This window comes from Scyliorhinus canicula, chromosome 13, assembly GCF_902713615.1.
Source record: "Scyliorhinus canicula chromosome 13, sScyCan1.1, whole genome shotgun sequence".
Classification (NCBI taxonomy): Eukaryota; Metazoa; Chordata; class Chondrichthyes; order Carcharhiniformes; family Scyliorhinidae; genus Scyliorhinus; species Scyliorhinus canicula.
The window spans coordinates 22,662,626-22,681,821 of record NC_052158.1 but is presented as its reverse complement, the minus strand read 5'-3'; the positions used below and the strand labels follow the sequence as shown (position 1 = coordinate 22,681,821).

The 19,196-nt window shown below is 41.6% G+C and overlaps 1 protein-coding gene across 1 annotated transcript in view; it reads right to left on the bottom strand.

The window, feature by feature from the left end:
• Positions 1-19,196, bottom strand: part of LOC119976524 (golgin subfamily A member 4-like) — a 1,176,663-nt gene that overhangs the window by 711,066 nt on the left and 446,401 nt on the right. The window contains exons 70-71 of the mRNA XM_038817077.1: positions 2,417-2,452; positions 2,053-2,064 (exon numbers count right to left, since the gene is read on the bottom strand). Of these exons, the coding sequence (XP_038673005.1) occupies positions 2,053-2,064; positions 2,417-2,452 (48 nt within the window). The remainder of the gene's footprint in view (positions 1-2,052; positions 2,065-2,416; positions 2,453-19,196) is intronic.

Here is a 19,196-nt window from a genome sequence, read left to right as displayed (position 1 = left end):
TTCTAAAACCATTATTCGCCAAGTAACTGAAATGTGCATTTAGGACACTCGAATTCCAATAGATTGGCCCATGATCTTGCCGAGTAAGACATTGCCGTGGTTTATCGATGTTTGCTGCAGTATGTCTGATGGGAAATACTCCCGCTCTTACCGCTTGCAACCAGGTGTCGTGTCAACATTTACAGGAAGGCCAATAAATCTAGGCAGATTATGAATGTACATTCCGTGGCCATCAAGTCCTATAGCGGGACTGGAATCTTGACTTTGCCGCTCAGATCTATGGGCTCATTCACAGGTGCTCCGAAAAAGTGTTTAATATCAACAAAACACTTACAATTATTATTAAATTATCCAACTTGTCAAAGATTTATCAGTCAAATAGTCACCAAAACATTCCTGCTCTGTTTCCTGTGATGTCACATTCGGATGTGTTTTGTCCACAGGTCCCGACTAACCCAGAGACTGGGTCGGTTGTCTATTTTAAAAAGCGCTACTGCTCGCCGTGCTCTTTTAAATTCGGTCAAGTTATTTGCATGAAAAAAACGTCCTCTCTGTCAGCAGCGAATATTCTCACTCACTGATTCCCGAGGCTCGCATTTGTTACTAGCTGCGCTCAGTGAGTAACCGCTAATTTTCAGCTTGCACATTTACACTGTGGTTGCTTGAAGCAATAGCAGAAGTCGAGTCTGCGCTGCTAAGCGAAGAGAATGTTAAAGGAAGCGTTGATATAGGATTCGTAGTTATAAGTGATTTGAACATAGAAAATGTACTGATAAGTTTCCCATTAGCAATTACCACTGGCATACATTTCAAGTGGTTGTGTAAAGGATTGAAGGACAGTTGTGTGTACAATGATTGATTTGTTATGCGCTCGACGAATAGTTGGTTGAGACGAATTCACGCTCAGGTTTGAACTGAAAGCAAATGATTACATCTGGAAAAAAAACTAGCAGTGGCAAATTCTTATTTTCTCGTGCAGGAGACGGATATTTGGATTTGCTAATTAGTCTCCTGGCTTCTTCGGTTACTATTTCATTTAGTGATTTATGTCCGAATAATGTTTGACTCGTTTTTTATGAATGTTCATCCACAATATGTGGCTTATAACTTTTAGAAGCCATGCACAGGAATTCATTAAGCCCTCATATGAGTTATCAAAGCACAGATAGATACGTGGGCCCATCCAGTCAATGTTTCATTCACGCAAAACTACCACACAGTTTCAATTTCCTGCTCTGCAATCATTCTGATGTTTCAACATTTTCCGCAAGCACCCGGAAAAATATTTAATTGGGACCATTAACCAGTGAACATTAAAATGATTACGTCTCAGTTTCTTACATTGCTCATCATCAGTTATTTCGGTGATTGTTTGAATTGCATGAATAATAATCATAATAATATTTTTAATATTCATTACCAGTTAATGCACTTAAAGTGCGCATCATGATTTACATCGCATTAAAGAGCACGATTAATGTGATATAATGTTGCAGCCAATTTTCTCATGAGGCAGAATAACGACCACTGAGAATAATGGTTCTGTAATCAATTGGATTGCCATTTACTGAAAGGTCATGGAAAGGGTCTTACACTCATTGTTTTAAATCTTGTTCTGGTATCCATAACACGTAATTGTCAGGTTAGACATAATTCAGTCTTAACTCAGTTAATGTATGGTGTGATGCACACCGAAGTATCATCTAAGGCGATCCCATCATGTCTCTGGAGGAGCTATTATTTCCTCTTATCTAATAGTGCAGAATGACCTTCAGCAAAGTTCACGAAGTTAGCAAAGTCCAATGAAGTAAGATTTGAGATCTGACATTTGTAATGTTTATTTATGCTATTCTGCACTTTTACCAATTAAATATTGTAATTTTAGTACTGCGATATCTCTTTCAGAAATAATAAAATTGATAAATATAAAGTTGAAAACACATGTATATTATTATGCAACTATGATTAATCTTTCATATAGTATTAATAAATGTTCGCTATTTTGAATATGTATAGTGATATAACATTTCGGCTTATCTGCTGAAAATGTACCTTTGGTGCCAGCTGTTGCAGGGGCATAAAATGTATAGTCGATAATTAAGCAAAATTACATCACGGTAAACATGCGATGGACAAAATGTACATGCTTTAGTTTAATGCAGACGATCAATTGATCAAATCACATTGACATCAATCATAACTGCAGATTATACATCCTGAAAATAGCTACAAATGAAGCATTTCAGCGGATGCAATGTAATCATGTTCAGCTCTTTTTGAAGCTTGACTGACGATCACAGATTTGTGGCAAACGTGTGAGGTTGCAATAGTTGTCAACGGTTTACTATCGTGTGAATATCTTGAAATATTTGTACAAGTTCAAAACATAATTTGGTGACTTTACTATTTCACTTACGTGTCATTCCCAGTCTTTGCAGGATTTTATCAATATCTGAAGAAAAAAAGCAGAATCAAGAAGTTCAATTTTTATTGCTTCAAGAATCGTGTAACACAATTTCTTCTGATTCAAACAGCTAACTCTCCTGGTTTTCAATTAATGCTTCAGAAAACACTCTATGGAAAAACATCTTATCTGGCTGCAGATGAATTGACAATAACGTAATTGACGAAACATTTGAAATGAGCTCAAAAGCACGTATAACAATTGTGGATTTTTCTATTAATTTTACACATTTTCGGCAACCTAGATATCTCCCACGCTAATGTTACAAGTCCTGACTTGAAGGATGGACAGCAAGATTAAGGGGGGCAGCAGTCAAACATTTGTGATTTTATTTACCGTTCAAATGATCAGGTAACAGGAAGGAACAAGGTTACGTATAATTCAGAATTAAGTTCTATGCGTAGGTACGAATAGAAAAGCTGGATAATGTAATGCACTGAACTTCAAGATTTGTTGCATACTTCACGTCTAAATGCATTGAATTCTAAATTAATCTTTCCATGATCAAGCTCGAAAATCTAAATATAACGGGTCGGATTCTCCATTGGTTGATGCCGAAATTGTAAAAGGCGATTGGATGGAGAACAGGATCCATTTATAAAATCACGGTAGTTCCGATGTGACGCCAAATCACAATTCTCTGTTACCCCGACAGCAGAGTCAATGTGGTGCGGAACGCACGGACAGTAAATACCATTACATGTCATTAGCGGGGGCCAACTAGTTATCCTCCAGGGCAGGTGCGATGCTCTGCCTCCGATGGGCCGCGTACCTGACTGTGTGGTTCAATTGTCATATATTCATAGAGTCATAGATGTTTAGAGCATGGAAGCAGGCCTTCAGGTCCAGCTTGTCCATGCCTCCCAGTGTCTATCACTAAGCTAGTCCCACTTCCCCGCATTTGACCCATATCCGTATATACACGCCTGGCCATGTAACTGTCTAGCCTATTTTAAAGGATACAATTGCACAGGAATCGACTACTGCCTCTGGCAGCCCGCTCCGGATGCTCACCACCCACGTTGTGAAGAAATTCCCCTCTTTTCTCTTTTGTATCTCTCTCCTCTCACCATAAACCTATTCAGACGAGTTCGAGACTCCTCTACCTTTGGGCAAAGATGAGAACTTAGCTACCTTATCTATGCCCCTCATTGTTTTTGAGACCACTATAAGATCACCACTCAGCCTCCTACGGTCCAGGGACCAAAGTCCCAACCGACTCATTATCTCCTTGTGACTCAGATAATCATGCCCTGGTAGCATCCTTGTTGATCCCTCCTGCACTCTTCCCAGTTTAACAATATACTTCCAATAATCGGGTGACCAGAACTGAACACAGTATTCCATGAGTGGTCGTACCAATGTCTTGTACAACTTCTACAAGACTACTGTATTCAATATTCTGACCAAAAAATCCTAGCATGCTGATGCCTTCTCTATCCTGTCCACCTGCGATCCCACATTAAAAGAGCTATGTACCAATACCCCTCGCTCGCTTTGTTGTGTCACTCTCACCAACTCCCTTGCTAAATAGGACCTTCCCAGATGTGATTTTCAAATATGCACCACCTCAAATGTAACCAAATTAAATTCCATCTGCTAACTGTCCAAATTGGTCCTGGTGCAATCTTAGATAACCTTCTTCAATATCTACTGTACCACCAATCTTGGTGTCAGCTGCAAACTCACCATCCATTCATCCTACATTCTCATTCTGATCATTTATATACCTGTAATAGTACTGCTGCCTCACGGCACCGAGGTCTCAGGTTCGATCCCGGCCCTTGGTCACTGTCCGTGTTGTATTTGTACATTCTCTACGTGTTTGCGTGCGTTTCGCGACTTCAATCCAAATATGTGCAAGCTAGCTGGATTGGCCACGCTAAATTTCCCCTTAATTGGAAAAAAAATGAATTCGATACTCTAAATTTAATTTTTAAAAACTGTGTTAAATATTTATATACATATAAAAAAATAATAGTGGACACAGCACAGATCACTGAGACATACGGTTGGTCGCAGGCCTCCAGTTTGGGGAAAACAACAGCCTCCACAACCATCATTGGCTTCTGTCGCCAAGCCAATGTTGTATGTTATTGGCTACCTCACCCTGGATTCCGTGAGATTTAAATTTTGCAACAACCTACCATGCGGTTCCTTCTCATAGGCCTGGCTAAAGTCAACGTAGACAACGATGGCTGCACTGCCCTCATTTACCTTCTTGATTAACCTTTCAGAAAACTAAATATAATTCGTGAGACATGACTTTTCGTTTATAAAGCCGGTCCGACTTTCCCGAATGAGTCCTTTCCTGTCTGTAGACCCTGTCGCTCAGAATACTGTAATGAGATTGTCGCTTTAAGAAAGGGTTAGCTGCTCTTGTTCCTGCAGTCATGTCAGAGTGTGGGTGCAGCTGAGCTCTGGTTCTGCTTTTTAGTTTCACTTTGAGGAAAAGCGTGGGCGTGCCTGGGTTTTCCAGTGAGCTGCAGCTGAAGTTAAACAAAAAGTCTATCTATTGGATTGACTGAGTGAACAAAAAGACATTGAGGGGTGAGCATATTGTAGTTGCTTTTCAGGTGTGGCATTTTAGTTTAAGTGGGGAGTTTGTTGTGGAAAATGGCTCTTTCAAAGGCTCAGAAGTGTTTGGGGGTGGAGACGGTCACACGCAGTACCTTATGGACAGAGACTAAAAGCAGACTTTTAGATTTGGTAAAAACATTGCAGTTAACATTACCTGACAAAATGCGAAAATATGGCATAATTATGGTGGTGGTTAAATATTTTAAGTTGCCTGAAATACAGTTTGATTCATTGGAAATGGCGAAAATTAAGTTGCAAATTAAACAAATGGAACATGAGAAAGAATTACAGCAGCTTGAATACGAAAGATAGGAGAAAGATAAAGAACGGGAGAGAGATAGCGTTGACAAAGAAAAGGAGAGAGAAGAAACGGGGAAATAAAGAATAGCCCTGCCCTAGTAGAACAAACATAAAAAGAAAGGGATATACAGATCAGTGAAAAAGATAAACAGAGAGTTTGAACTTCAAAAAATGGACATGAAACATGACAGCCAGTTGAAATTGGCAGATGTACAGGGAAACGTGCAGTTGGATGATAGTAATGAGGATAGTGAGAAAGAGCGCCTTTGTCGAAGGCATATTTGGGATCTATTTAAATATGTCCAAGCATTGCCAAGGTTTGACGAGAAGGAGGAAGAAACCATTTTTCATGTCATTTGAGAAGGTAGATAAATGAATGAAATGGCCACAGGACACGTGGGTATTACTGATTCAAAAAAGGCGGGTAGGTAGGGCTAATGAAGTGTTTGCATCACTACCGGAGGAGGTATCTGGGACGTCTGAGGAGGTGAAACATACATCTTAGGTGCATATTAACTAGTGCCTGAAGCTTACAGACAAATGTTTAGAAATATAAGGAAACAATGTGGTCAAACATACATGGAGCTTGAAAGGTTCAAACAGAGTAATTTGACAGGTGGATGAGGGCTTTGTAAAGAGACCAAACGTATGAAGCTCTCAGAGAAATTATACTTTTGGAGGTGTTTAAAAATTCAATTCCTGATGTAGTGAGAACACTTGTGGAAGAGCAGAGGGTTAAAACTGCGAAATTAGCAGGAGAAATGGCAGATGATTATGAATTTGTTCAGAAATAAAAGCTTGGTTTCCGACCTGTGAATAGAAACTGGGGATATTAGAAATACACAAGTGGTAAAAGTAAAGGTGATCTGATGGGAGATAAGAACAAGAGTGGACCTCAGATTTTAAAAAATCCAGGAAGGTGGAAAAGAAATGAACATTTTCCAATGTTTTCACTAAAATAAACTAGGCCATGTGAAGTCACAGTGCTGTTGGTTGAAGTAAATCACTGGGAAGGCGCTGTGGTAAAACAAGATAAGACAGTGGGGTTTCTTAGAGTGGTAAATCAAAGCCCAAGGGAAGGGAAGGAGGTGCAAAAGATTGTACAGACTATTCAAGAGGTGATTGATAAGAAGGCGCCAGTCATCTTTTAAAAAATTACTTATGTGGGTAAAGTTAACACATGTGCATCAGGAGGAGGAGGTAAATAAGTCACAATTGTAAGAGATACGGAAGCTAGTCAATCTTTAATGGTGAGAGATGAGGTGTTATGTAGGTTGGGAAGAATGTTGCCAGAAAAGGTGGTAATATGTTTCATTCAGGGTGAGATGAGTAGCGTTCTATTATATAAGGCAAGGTAGGACTGTCCAGTGAAGTGTCGTGAAGTGGTAGTAGGAGTAATAGAGAAACGCTCTTGTCCAGCAATACAGTTTATCTTCGGTAATCATATAGCTTGATCGCAAGTTGGAGCGATGCCTACTGTGGTTGATAAACCAGTGGAAAGGCAGACAGCTGGTGTTGAAAGACGAATATCCTCGGATTTTTTTCGGATTGTGCCCCAAAAAGGTCGCAAAGTCACAGGAGAAGAGGAGAAATCAAAGAGTGAAGATGAACTTGATGTGCAATTATTAGAAACGATTTTTGATCAAATGGTTGAAAAAGAACAAGCACAGGTGGAGGATGAGGCGGATATTTTTAGTTTAGGAAAATTGGCGGATTTACAACAGAAAGATATAAAAATAAAACGGATGTATCAGAAAGCATATACGGAAGAGGTATCTGATTGTATAGCAAAGTGTATTTACCGTAAAAGTGATGTCTTGATGACAAAATGGAGATATTTACATATGCGGGAGGATGAAAAGTGGGCTGAAGTTCATCAAGTAGTATTGCCTGTAGGGTAGAGAAAGGAGGTATTGCAAGTTGCACAAGAGGTAGCAGTGGGAGTTCATTTGGGGATTCGAAAAACTTAAGCTAAAATCCATAAATATTTTTAGTTCCCTGGACGGCATAAAGATGTAGTTAAATGTTGTCTATCATGTCACGCATGTCAAGTGAGAGGGAAATCTCAAGCAGTGATAAAGCCAGCGCCCTTTTCAGCATTTCAGGAACCTATGACAAGGGTCCTATTGATTGCGTAGGACAGCTTCCTAAAACAAAAAGTGGGAATCAATGTCTCTTGATTATAATGGATGTGTCCACTAAGTTTCGAGAGGCCATTCCAGTCCGTAATATTACAGGTACAAAGATTGTGGAGGAGTTACTTAAATTATTTACTGGATATGGACCACCCACAGAAATACAATCGGATCAAGGATCAAATTGTACCTCAAAGTTATTCAAAGAAGTTATGGATAGCTTAGGAACAAAGCAATTTAAATCAACTGCGTACCATTCAGAATCTCAGGAAGCGTTAAAAAGGTGGAATCAGATATTAAAGACAATGTTGAGGGCATATTGTCAAGATTAGTCAGAGGATTGGGATAAAGGAATTCCATTCGCACTGTTTGCAATTAGGGATGCGCCTAATGAGTCAACCAAATCGAGACCTATTGAACTAATTTTTGGTCATGAAGTAAGAGGACCACTTAAATTGATGAAGGAAAAAATGGTGGGTGAGAAATTGGAAATGTAATTATTGGATTACGTGTCAAATTTTAGGGAATGATTACGTAGTGCAGATGAATTGGCGAGACAACATTTGAAAGTTTCACAAAATGTAATGAAATGGGTCGCGGACAAGAAATCCAAAGTTTGTGGTTCTGCCAGTGGAGATAACATTTTAATGTTGTTACGAGTAGTAGGTGAGCCTTTAAATGCTAGGTTATCTGGACCATATCAGATTGAAAGGAAATTAAGTGAGTAGTATTGTGTGGTAAAAACACCAGATAGAAGGAAGACTCACGGAGTGCGTCATGTGAATATGCTTAAAGGGTACTTTGAAAGGGAAGGAGAGGAAAAGGAATTGGTTTTAATGTTTCTGACACAAAGTTACGAACCAAATCCAGAAGACTGAAATTGACATATCTCAAAATAAATTGGGAAATGGGTATGTTCTTAAACATTGGGATACATTGTTGAGTTATCTTCCACAGGAAAAACGAACTGACCAGAAAGAGTTATTGATATGAGATGGGCAAGTTTGTGGAGATAAATTCGGAAGTACTAAAATGGCTCTACATGATGTATATGTGTGAAATGCTGTTCCAATCAAACGACATCCATATAGACTTAATCCTTTAAAATTGGTACAGGCTAACAAAGACTTTGAAAGTATGCTCAAAAATGGTATAATTGAAGTGGGTTACAGACAATAGAGCTCACCCATAATGATGATACCTAAACCAGACGGAACCCAATGGTTGCGTGTGGACAAGTAAAGGTTAATGCAGTTACTAGAACGGACTCTTATCCTAACCTACGTTTGGAGGATTGCATTGAGAAAGTGTGACAGTCCGCTTTTATTTCCAATTTGGATTTACTTCAAGGTTACTGGCAGGTATATTTACCCGAAAGGGCGAAGGAGATTTCAGCTTTTGTGACTCCAGATAGTATATACCAATTCAACGTAATGCCATTTGGCATGAAAAACGCCCCAGCCACATTTCAATGATTAACTAACACAGTCGTTTCAGGATCACCCAATTGAGTGGTATACATCGACGATCTGGTAATTTTCAGCGAGACATGGAAATACCATTTAAAACATCTGTGCAGTTATTCCATCGACTTCAGGAGGCGGGTTTGGTGATAAACTTAGCCAAAGGTGAATTTGGAAAATCCCAAATCACTTTTCTTGGCCAGACAATCGGACAGGATCGATTTCCACGGGCCGTGAAAACAAAAGTTATTGGGGAGTATCCGACACTCTTGACAGGACGGGAAATAATGCGATTTCTTGGTATGAGTGAATTTTACCGGAAATGTGTACCAAACTTTAGTAGTGTGATCGCTCTACTCATGGACCTCCTTAAGAAGCGTAAGAAATTCCAGTGGACAGCGGAGTGTCAACAGGCATTTGACAGCCTGAAGGCTGTGTTAACCACTGATCCTGCGTTAGCCATCCCACATTATACCAAACCATTCAACGTGGCTGTTGATACGAGTAATGTGTGCATAGGTGCGGTGCTTCTACAAGACAATGACGAAGGGCTCTAGCGGTCTATTGGTCCGTTTCCAAAGAAATTGAATTCTTACAAGGAGAATTATTCAACGATTGTGAAGGACAGTTTAAGTTTGGTTCTGGCTTTGCAAGATTTTCACATTTTTATGACCAGTAATCCGTCTGGAACCATTAAATATACCAACCATTATTGGTTGATGATTTCGGAGCAAGAATAACAATGCAAGGCTGTTTCGCTGGAGTTTATTGTTAGAGCCATTTCATTTAAAGGTAGTACATGTGGCAGTGCGGGAAAACGTGATAGCCGATGGTTTGTCCCGAATGTGATGAAAATAATGATTTCAGTTGGATGAAGAAGAACATAAACACTGGAATATTATTAAACCTGTTTGCGTGTGTTGTTTTTTGTAACGATAAAGTGTATTTACTGTGTGAATTTCTTAAAGGATGGTGAAAAGGTGAAAAATGAAAACATCTTGAAGTTCATGGTTTATGTTTTTTCGTGGCGGGAGGTGTCATGAAAATGTTGTTTCAAGAAATGTTACTGCAGTGATGTCAGGGTGTGGTTGGAGCTGAGCTCTGGTTCTGCTTTTAATTTTGACTATGAAATAAAGCTTGGGTGTGTCTGGGTTTTCCAGTGAGCTGCAGCTGACGTTTACCACATAGCTGCCCTGTTGATTATCGCTGGATCATTTGGTGAATTCAGAATTACAAATGTTCTCACTAGTGAATGTGAATCTAATGTGCTCCTGTTTGAATGTGTGTTAAGTATTTTGGATGTTAAAAGGACAGCTTGAAATATGACTTAGTGTTGTATCCTTTGAATTAATGGTTGCTAATATATTCACTGTTTGTTTTAAAAAGGTTAACTTGGGTTCACAGAATAAACATCGTTTTGTTTCAAAAAATACTTTTCCATTTCTGCTGTACCATACCTGCAGAGTGTGCCGTATGCTCTCCACACCACAATCTTTTAAAAGTGGTGGGTCAGGTGAACTCCAAGATACACTTTGTGATTGTCTAATCCCTGACCCATAACATTACCGTCGAACACCTTATACACTACACAAATATGGCCTGCGATTCCCAGGCTTATCCCTACTGCACTTCTTAAACAACGGCAAACCATTTCCACTCCAATATTCAGGCACTTCCCTTGTGGCTATTGATGATTCAAATACTTCAATAAGGGGACCGGTGATTTCAGCCCTAGCCTCCCAAAATGCCGTGAGATACATTTTATCAGGTACCGGGATTTATCTATCTTGATGTGCTTTAATGCTTCCAGCACCATCTTCTCTATTAAATTTATACTCCTCAAGACAACATGTTTTTATTTCCCCAATTTTGCGAACATTGGTGCCTTTCTAAACAGTAAATGCTGCCGGGAAATATTCATTTGGGACCTCCCCCATTCCTTTCGGATCCGCATATAGGTGCCGTTGTTTATCCTTAAGAAGACCTACCCTCTCCCTATACACTATTTTGTCCTTTATGTATCAAATGAGCTCCTTGGATTTTCTATTGGGTCATTAGCCAAGATAATCTCATGTACCTTTTTCTTCTGATTTCTCTCTTAACTCTACGGCGACATGCCCGATACTCTTCAAGGTATCCACTCCATCCCAGCTGCCTATACATGTCCTTCTTCTTTCTTTAAGTACATTTAGAGTATCCAATTATTTTATGTCCCAGTTATGGGGCAGCTTAGCGTGGCCAATCTACCTACGAACTCTGGTCCATAGCGCCGTGAGGCAGCAGTGCGAGCCACTGTGTCCCCGTGCCTATCCTCCTTCTTATTTTGACCATGGCCTCAATATCCCGATTCATCCATGCCCCGAATTCTACCAGCCTGACCCTTCACTCTCGGAGAAATGTGCTCACCCTGAACTCCAGTTAACACACTTTTGAAATACCCCCACTGATCATCTGTCACTTTGCCAGTAAACAGGCTCCCCCAATCAACATTGGAACCTTTCCGCCTTTTATAATCGAAATTGGCCTTGCCCCAATTTAAAATTTTAACATTTGGGCCAGAACTATCATTCTACATAGCTATCTTAAAACTAATGGAATTATGGTTACTGATCCAAGCGATCCCTCACAAACACTCCGTCCCCGACTCTCCCCTATTCCCCAAGAGGAGCTCATGTTATGCCCCTCTCTAATCGGGGCCATCCAATACTGAATGAGGAATTCTTCCTGAAAAACTCAACAAATGTGTCTCCATCAAACGCCTAGTGCTAAGGCTGTCCTAGTTATTGTTGGGAAAGTTAAAGTCCGCGACTATTATCATCATATTTTTTTCCAGCAGCCATCTGTAATCTCCTTACATGTTTGCTTCACGATTTCTCGCTGACTACTTGGATGCCGATAGTGCAGTCCTATTAAAGTGACATCACCCTTCGTATTCCTCAGCTCTATCCATAGAGACTCAGTGGGTTTTGGGTTAGGGGACGAACCCTTGATTATAGCCTTTCTCTGTACTGCCGTGATGTTGTCCCTTATCAAAACTAACTCCCTCTCCTAATTCCTGGTCTATCTTTGCAATAGCATCTGTACTCCGGAATATTGAATTGCAAGTCCTGCATCTCCTTTTGCATTACTTCAGTAATAGCTGTAATATTCAAGTCCCGTGTACCTCTCCATGTGCTTTTTTAAAATTGTGAAACAGCACCGCGTCTGCGGAAGGGGGGAAAGAGGGTCTGGAAAGTGTCAACAACCCTATAGTTTCCTGACAGTTGTGCCGCTGGTGGGGGGGGGGGGGGTGGAGCAGGGATTCTGTCAGTGTGGGGTAGTAGCGCTGAATGGGCACAGAATATATTTGTCACAGCCAGCAAGACACTTATGCACCTCTTATGTCTCAAGGTGTCCCCGATGTCCTTCCCCCGAGATGAGCTCTGGCCCCAGACGACCCATCATGAGTATGGCCGTGATCCAGCATAAGCAGTGTCGTCTTGTTAGCTGGGATATGTGTGTGAGTCCAGTGAAGTTTAGATATGCCACTTCAGCTTGCCAGCCTCCAGGGTGTCAATCATGGACTCGACGAATCCTCCATCGTTTTTCTTTGTACCCAATTGTGCTCCACGTGACGCCAGTGCTTGCTACTCAGCATTTTCTGAATCGGTGCAGGCGCGGCACTAGTTTTGCTGTCATGAATGTCCACGTAATTTCCACTGAGCATCAACAATTCAGGCTGGATTCTCCGATTTTGAGGCTATATTTGGAGGGAGTGTCCAGTTTTACAATGAAATATCGGTGCCGCCCTCGCACCAATGTTCCACCCAGTGGAGGGCTAGCAGCTGCCTACATAAACCACCACAGCACGGGGACATAAATAGCCAGAGAATTGCCAGGTCCGTGCCCGTGCAGGCACACGGCAGCAACCCGCAGCAGTTGCACAATACAACATGGCGCAGGCCGCACGGGGATCCAGCCTGAAAGATAGTGTCCCCCTGTAGCCCCCTTCACCACCACCGGACCACTCCCACCAGTCGTCCCAGCCCCTGTTGAAGCCCCACCGGCCAGCAGAATGGTTCAACCGTCCACGCGAAAGCAGTTTTCACGAGATTGAAAACCCAGAACACACATATCCCGCGCCGTCGGGAGTCGGCCAATCCAAGGATGGCCTTCAGGTGACGCCCTGAGACCATTTCAACGGTCTACCTCGTAATTCCCGATGACGCCGTTTCCGACGGGGTGGAGCATGCGAAAACAGGCGCCGTCCCCAATTTCAGCGTCGAAATGGATTCCACACCCGATCGCTGATTACGATATTGACGGTAGGCAATGGAGATTCCCATCTGTAGTCTGAAAAATGGAAAATCATTCCCAACGTGTCACTGTGAGTAAATCAAGTTTGCGAACAACATCATAGCTTTGAAACAGATTAAGCAAATAGGCAAAAAAGGTTTCGAGCCATATAATTGCCATTTATTAAAAACAGCAATGGAAATATAAAATACAGCAGGAATGGGAAAAAAAGTGGAAACAGACGTATGAAAGAAAAAGATGAACACCAAAATGACAGATAGTTTTCTGGAATGAAGAGTATTAAAGGAAGCAGAATAATATTACGTTAAAGTATGTACTTTGTACGATGTAAATGAAACTAAGAAAATAAAACTGAAACAAACGTCGCTTCACTATTTTGTAGCAATGATCACCAGAAAGATGAATATTCGACATACATTAATACTGAATGTATTGCTGAAATTAACCAATGCGAACGTAACAGTAGAAATAGGAAAGTAAAGCAAAGCACGTTTATGACCAGAAAGTCTAATAAGTTGCAAGGACGTGTTTATTTATAACCAAATTATTGCATGGGAGTCAATGGAAAATAATAGAAGAAATCGTGACCAACTTCTCCAAAGTTCTCGAAATTCAGAAATGACAGCTTCACTTTGAAGAATTGCAGTTTAATATAATTAGTTAAGGATATTCGGACCAGAATTAAACCAAATATGAACCTGGAAATCAAATATCCATTGTGATGAGCTAGTTTTCATTTCTAGAACATTAAAATTGATTTTGGTGCGCCTGTCTGGGGTGTAAATGATTTGTGAAGACTAACTAACAGAATCGAATTTGTTCACAAATTAACTAAATATTGTAAAGCACCGACCTCTTAACATTAGCAGCAGTAATCGTAGACAGTTAAAACATTCAAGGTGCTGGAAGTGGTAATTGATTAGGTGCACAAAGACGGAAATCATAAATCCTCATTATACACAAATTAAAACAGGAATTCACACGAGGGCATCTACCTTGATATATGCTTCTTGAAGATTCAGATAGCGCAATAGAAATCCTATAACCCAACGATTCCCATGAAAAAATCAGGTCTGGTGGCAGAGTTAGTAACATGGATTGCAGCCGAACATAAAAAAATAAAGGTGGGAAGAGTGAGAGGACAAACTCTTGGAATTGTATTTACACTCATGAAGAATCATCGAGGCTGTGCCATCATCAGGCAAATTTGTCATTGCAAATATCGAAAGGCGATGAGCATTAGACTTTAGAAAATATTTTCACGGAAATTGTTTTCATTTCTAACAATATAAAACAAAACGGATGGTACAAATTGCAATGTAAAAATATAAAAGGAACACAGTCAACAGTTAATAACCTGTCAAAACCTAACCTTACCGCCAACAATAAACTAGCTGCCCCACCCCACAAAAATGATTAACTCTTTCAAAACGGAAATGAATGATGCCACTTCAGGTAGCACGTCTCTGCAACTCCTCATCGTGTACTTTTCTTTCTGGAATATTCGATGACGTCACCGAACGAGGCGGAGGCACAGTGGCGCAGCGGTTAACACTGCTGCCTCACAGCACCAGGGATCCAAATTCAATACCGGACACCAGTAACTATTTCTGTGGAGATTCCACTTTCTCCCCATGTCTGCGTACGTTTCCTCCGTTTCTCCAGTTTTCTCCACAGTCCGAGGATGAGCGGGTTAGGTGGATTGACCATGGCAAATTACACCTTAGTGCCGAAAAGGTTAGATAGTGTTACTTGCTTACGGGTTAAGGATGGAAGCCTGGATTATGTAATGTGTTCTTTCCAAAGGCCGGTATAGGCTCGATGAGCTGAATATCCTTCTTCTGTACTGTACGGATTATATTGTTTGATATCTCCAGCTGAACAGAAATTGTCTCTTGGCTATTAAGTAGGCAAATGCCAGGAGATCCGCCTTCGCACCGATCTGTAACAGTAATGAGCCCGATTCCCCAAAAATGCGGAGCAATGTAAAGGGCTCCAGTTTGATTGTCGGAATCTCTGACATGTTGTTTCGGAAGGAGACTGAAAAGCATAACACCTTGTGACATAACCAGAACATAAATATGCTCACACCTATCATGCACCCCCTAAAAGTCGAATGACCCTCGCTTTCCTCAGATAATCCCGATGCACCACATTGAAATGGATGAAACTGAGCAAAGCACAAGGGAAAATCGAGTTTACGCTGGGAAGAAGCTCACTCCACACACCTCCTCCAAAATGGACCTAATTCACCATCCTACTTTGCCTTCATCTCGTCCAACAGGGCCGACTCCGGCCACCGTCACCCAAAATATCACCCTCGCACCCGCGCGCAACAACCCCCCTCCCCCCCGGCTCACCTCCATCCCCAACAGACCAGGCCAATTGTAAAATACTCTTCAACAAGGCAAGGCGTACAATGGTGTCAAGGGTAGAGAAGAAGGGGAGAGTTTCCGGAAAGATTCAAGTATCTGGGAATAAAAAATAAATAAAACACCCTGAGTTGGAACTTAACAGCATGTTTTCAAAACTGTCCTTCCCTTCCTCCACAAACAAGTCCACACATCTTTCTTGATCATAGAGCTTTTCCATCCCATTGTCAAAATTTCGAACCTAAATTCTCTTGTCCCTAAATTTGCTGACGCAAGTAGATGATTCTCACAGCTAGGGGCCAGGAACAGATGGAGTTAAATTAAATCATTTTGTCGGGCTCACTTCCAGATCCCCAGGGTGGACAGGATCATTGGGTTCAAAGACAATCTCGCGAAACCTACCAGCAAGACAAAATATAGAGAAATCTATAGTCGCCATTAGCAAAGTAACTCTTCACCCACCCCCCCCCCTCAACCGGCTCCCAGCCTCCCTGTCCTGAAACAATAGAATACAGCTGATATCGCAATTGCCACAAAACGAATGAAACCCCCCGCAACTAACAGTAGCCCCAAACAAACCAAAAACATTCTCCCAAACAAACTAATATAATAAGTTGCAGCTGAACCCACCACTTTACGACCGTTAGCTATCAAACGTTTCGGCCAACAAGGCGACCTCCACCCTGGGTAAAGAAACATTCTGCCCAGACCGGAAAAACAAAGTAGAACAAAACCCTGTCAAACATCGTACATCGTATTCCAAACGGGAACTATATGTTCCCCAAAACCATACCATCAGAAACCACAGCCCTCAATATATTAACCCCCGCTGACATTCAAAATCTGAAACAATCACCGTACCCAAGAACAACGAAATACAAAAAATGTATGCCCAAGGATACCCATCAACTCTCCACATTCACTTGCCCACGCAAACCAAAGAACAAAGAGCAATAAAGCACAGGAAAATGCTCTTCAGCCCTCCAACCCTGCGCCGCCCATGGTACCTGCCTGAACTAAAACCGTATATACTTACGGTGTCCAAATCCTTCCATTCCGACTTTATTCGTATATGTGTCTAAATTCCCCTTAAATGCCGCTGCCGTACCTGCTTCCACTTCCTCCCCAGGCAGCGGGTTCTATATGTTTACCAGCCTCTGTATAGCAAGCTTGCCTCGGCCATTTGTTCTAAACTTTTCCCCACGCAATTAAAGTCTATGTCCCCCATATGTGACTCTGCTACCCGAGGAAACTGTATCTGACTATCTGTCCATGCCACTCACAATCTTGCAGACCTCTATCAGGTCACCTCTGAACCTCCATCGTTCCACTGAAAACAGGCTGAGTTTATCTAACCTCTCCTCATATCTAATGCCCTCTCCACCAGGCAACATCCGAGTAACCCGCTTCTTGCAGACCTCTATCAGGTCATCTCTGAACCTCCATCGTTCCACTGAAAACAGGCTGTGTTTATCGTGCCTCTCCGCATATCTACTGCCCTCTCTCCCATGTAACATCCGAGTAAACCGCTTATATACCCTCGCCAAAGCATCGACGTCCTTCTGGTAGTATGGCGACCAACATTGCATGCAATATTCCAAATGAGGCCTGACAAATGAGGTCCTGTACAGCTGCAAAATTACTTGCCATTTTTTTTATATTTAATGCCCCGATCGATGAAGGCCAGCATGCCGTATGCCTTCTTGGCCACATTATCCACATGCATTGCCACTTTCGGTGATCGGTGGATATGGATTAAAAATATAACTGCCTGTCAACATTCGCAAAAGTTCAACTATTTACTCTGAAGTTCCGACATTTATTGAACCTTACAATGTGCATAACCCCACTTCTGTAGAGATTAAACTGCATCTGCCGTTTCTCCAACCAGACTTTGACCAGTTTATATCTTGCTGTGGCCTGACAATGCTCTTCACTGCATCAACTCCACCAATTTGTGTCATCTGTGAACTTGTCAATCAGACCATCTACATTTTCTTCCAAATCAGACATATACACTCCGAACAACAAAGTCCCCAGAACTAATCCCCGTGGAACACCGCTAGTCAGAGCATTCCATTCATAAAAAGACCCTTCTATTGCTACCCTCTGTCTTCTGTGCCCAAACCAGTTCTGTATCCAACTTGGTAGCTCTCATCTGATCACATGTGACTTCACCATTTGTACCAGCCGAGCATGAGGTACCTTGCCAGATGCTTTACTGATGTCCATGTATACAACATCTACTACGTTTCCCTCGTCTACCGTCTTCGCCACTTCCTCGAGAAAAAAAAACAATTAGTGAGGCACGACGTCCCCTTCAAAAGACCTTGCTGTCCATTAGTAATAAATCCAATTCTTTCCTAATGTGAGTAAATCATGTCTCTAAGAATCTTTTCCAATAGTTTCCCGACCACATATTTCCGGAAATATCCCTGCTCCCCTTCTTAAATATTGAAACAATATTTGCTACCCCCCTCAACGTCACCTGTGGCCTACGAGGGTACAAAGATTACTGTCAAGGCCCCAGCAATTCCCCCCTTGCCTTCCTCAATATCCTGGAGTAGATCCCATCAGGCTATCAGGCCTCAGGGACGTATTTTTAAAATGTTTTTAAGATGCCCAATACCTCCTGTTTATTAATATCAATATGGCTCAGAATATCTACACACTCTACCGTATACTCGTAATCCACCAGGGCCTTCACTGAGGCTGAGAATCCTGAGGCAAACTATACATTAAGTATCTTGCCAATTTCCTCTGGTTCCATATATAGATTCCTTTCAATATCCTTGAATGGGCCAACCCTTTTTCTGGTTACCCTCTAGCTAATTACATGTGTATAAAATGCCTTGGCACTTCCTTCATCCTGTTTGCGAATGACATTCCATGACCGCGTTTAGTCTTCCAAACTCCTACCTTAAGCTCCTTCTTACTTTCGTTATATTCTTCAAGAGCGTCATCTGTCTTAAGCCTTTAGATTTTACGAAAGTTTCCTTTTTATTGTGGACAAGGTTCACAGCATCCCTCGTTATCCAGGGTTTGCTATATTTGCCACCCTTATATTTCGTCCTGTCAGGTACATACCAGTCCTGAATCTGATCAAATAGCATTTGAAATCCTCCCACATGCCGGATGTTGATTTTCCCTCAAACAGCCTCGCCCAGTCGACACTCTCCAGATCCTGTCTAATTCATAGAATTTACAGTGCAGAAGGAGGCCATTCAGCCCATCGAGTCTGCACCAGCTCTTGGAAAGAACACCCTACCAAAGGTCAACGCAGTAACCCAACCCAACACTAATGGCAATTTTGGACACTAAGGGCAATTTAGCATGGCCAATCCACCTAACCTGCACATCTTTGGATTGTGGGAGGAAACCGGAGCACCCGTAGGAAACCCACGCACACACGGAGAGGATGTACAGACTCCGCACAGACAGTGACCCAAGCCGGAATCAAACCTGGGACCCTGGAGCTGTGAAGCGATTGTGCTGTCCACAATGCTACCGTGCTGCCCTAAATGTTGTTGTATTTAGCTTTTACGGTCTAACACCTTCACCTGAGAACCACACTTATTCTTATCTA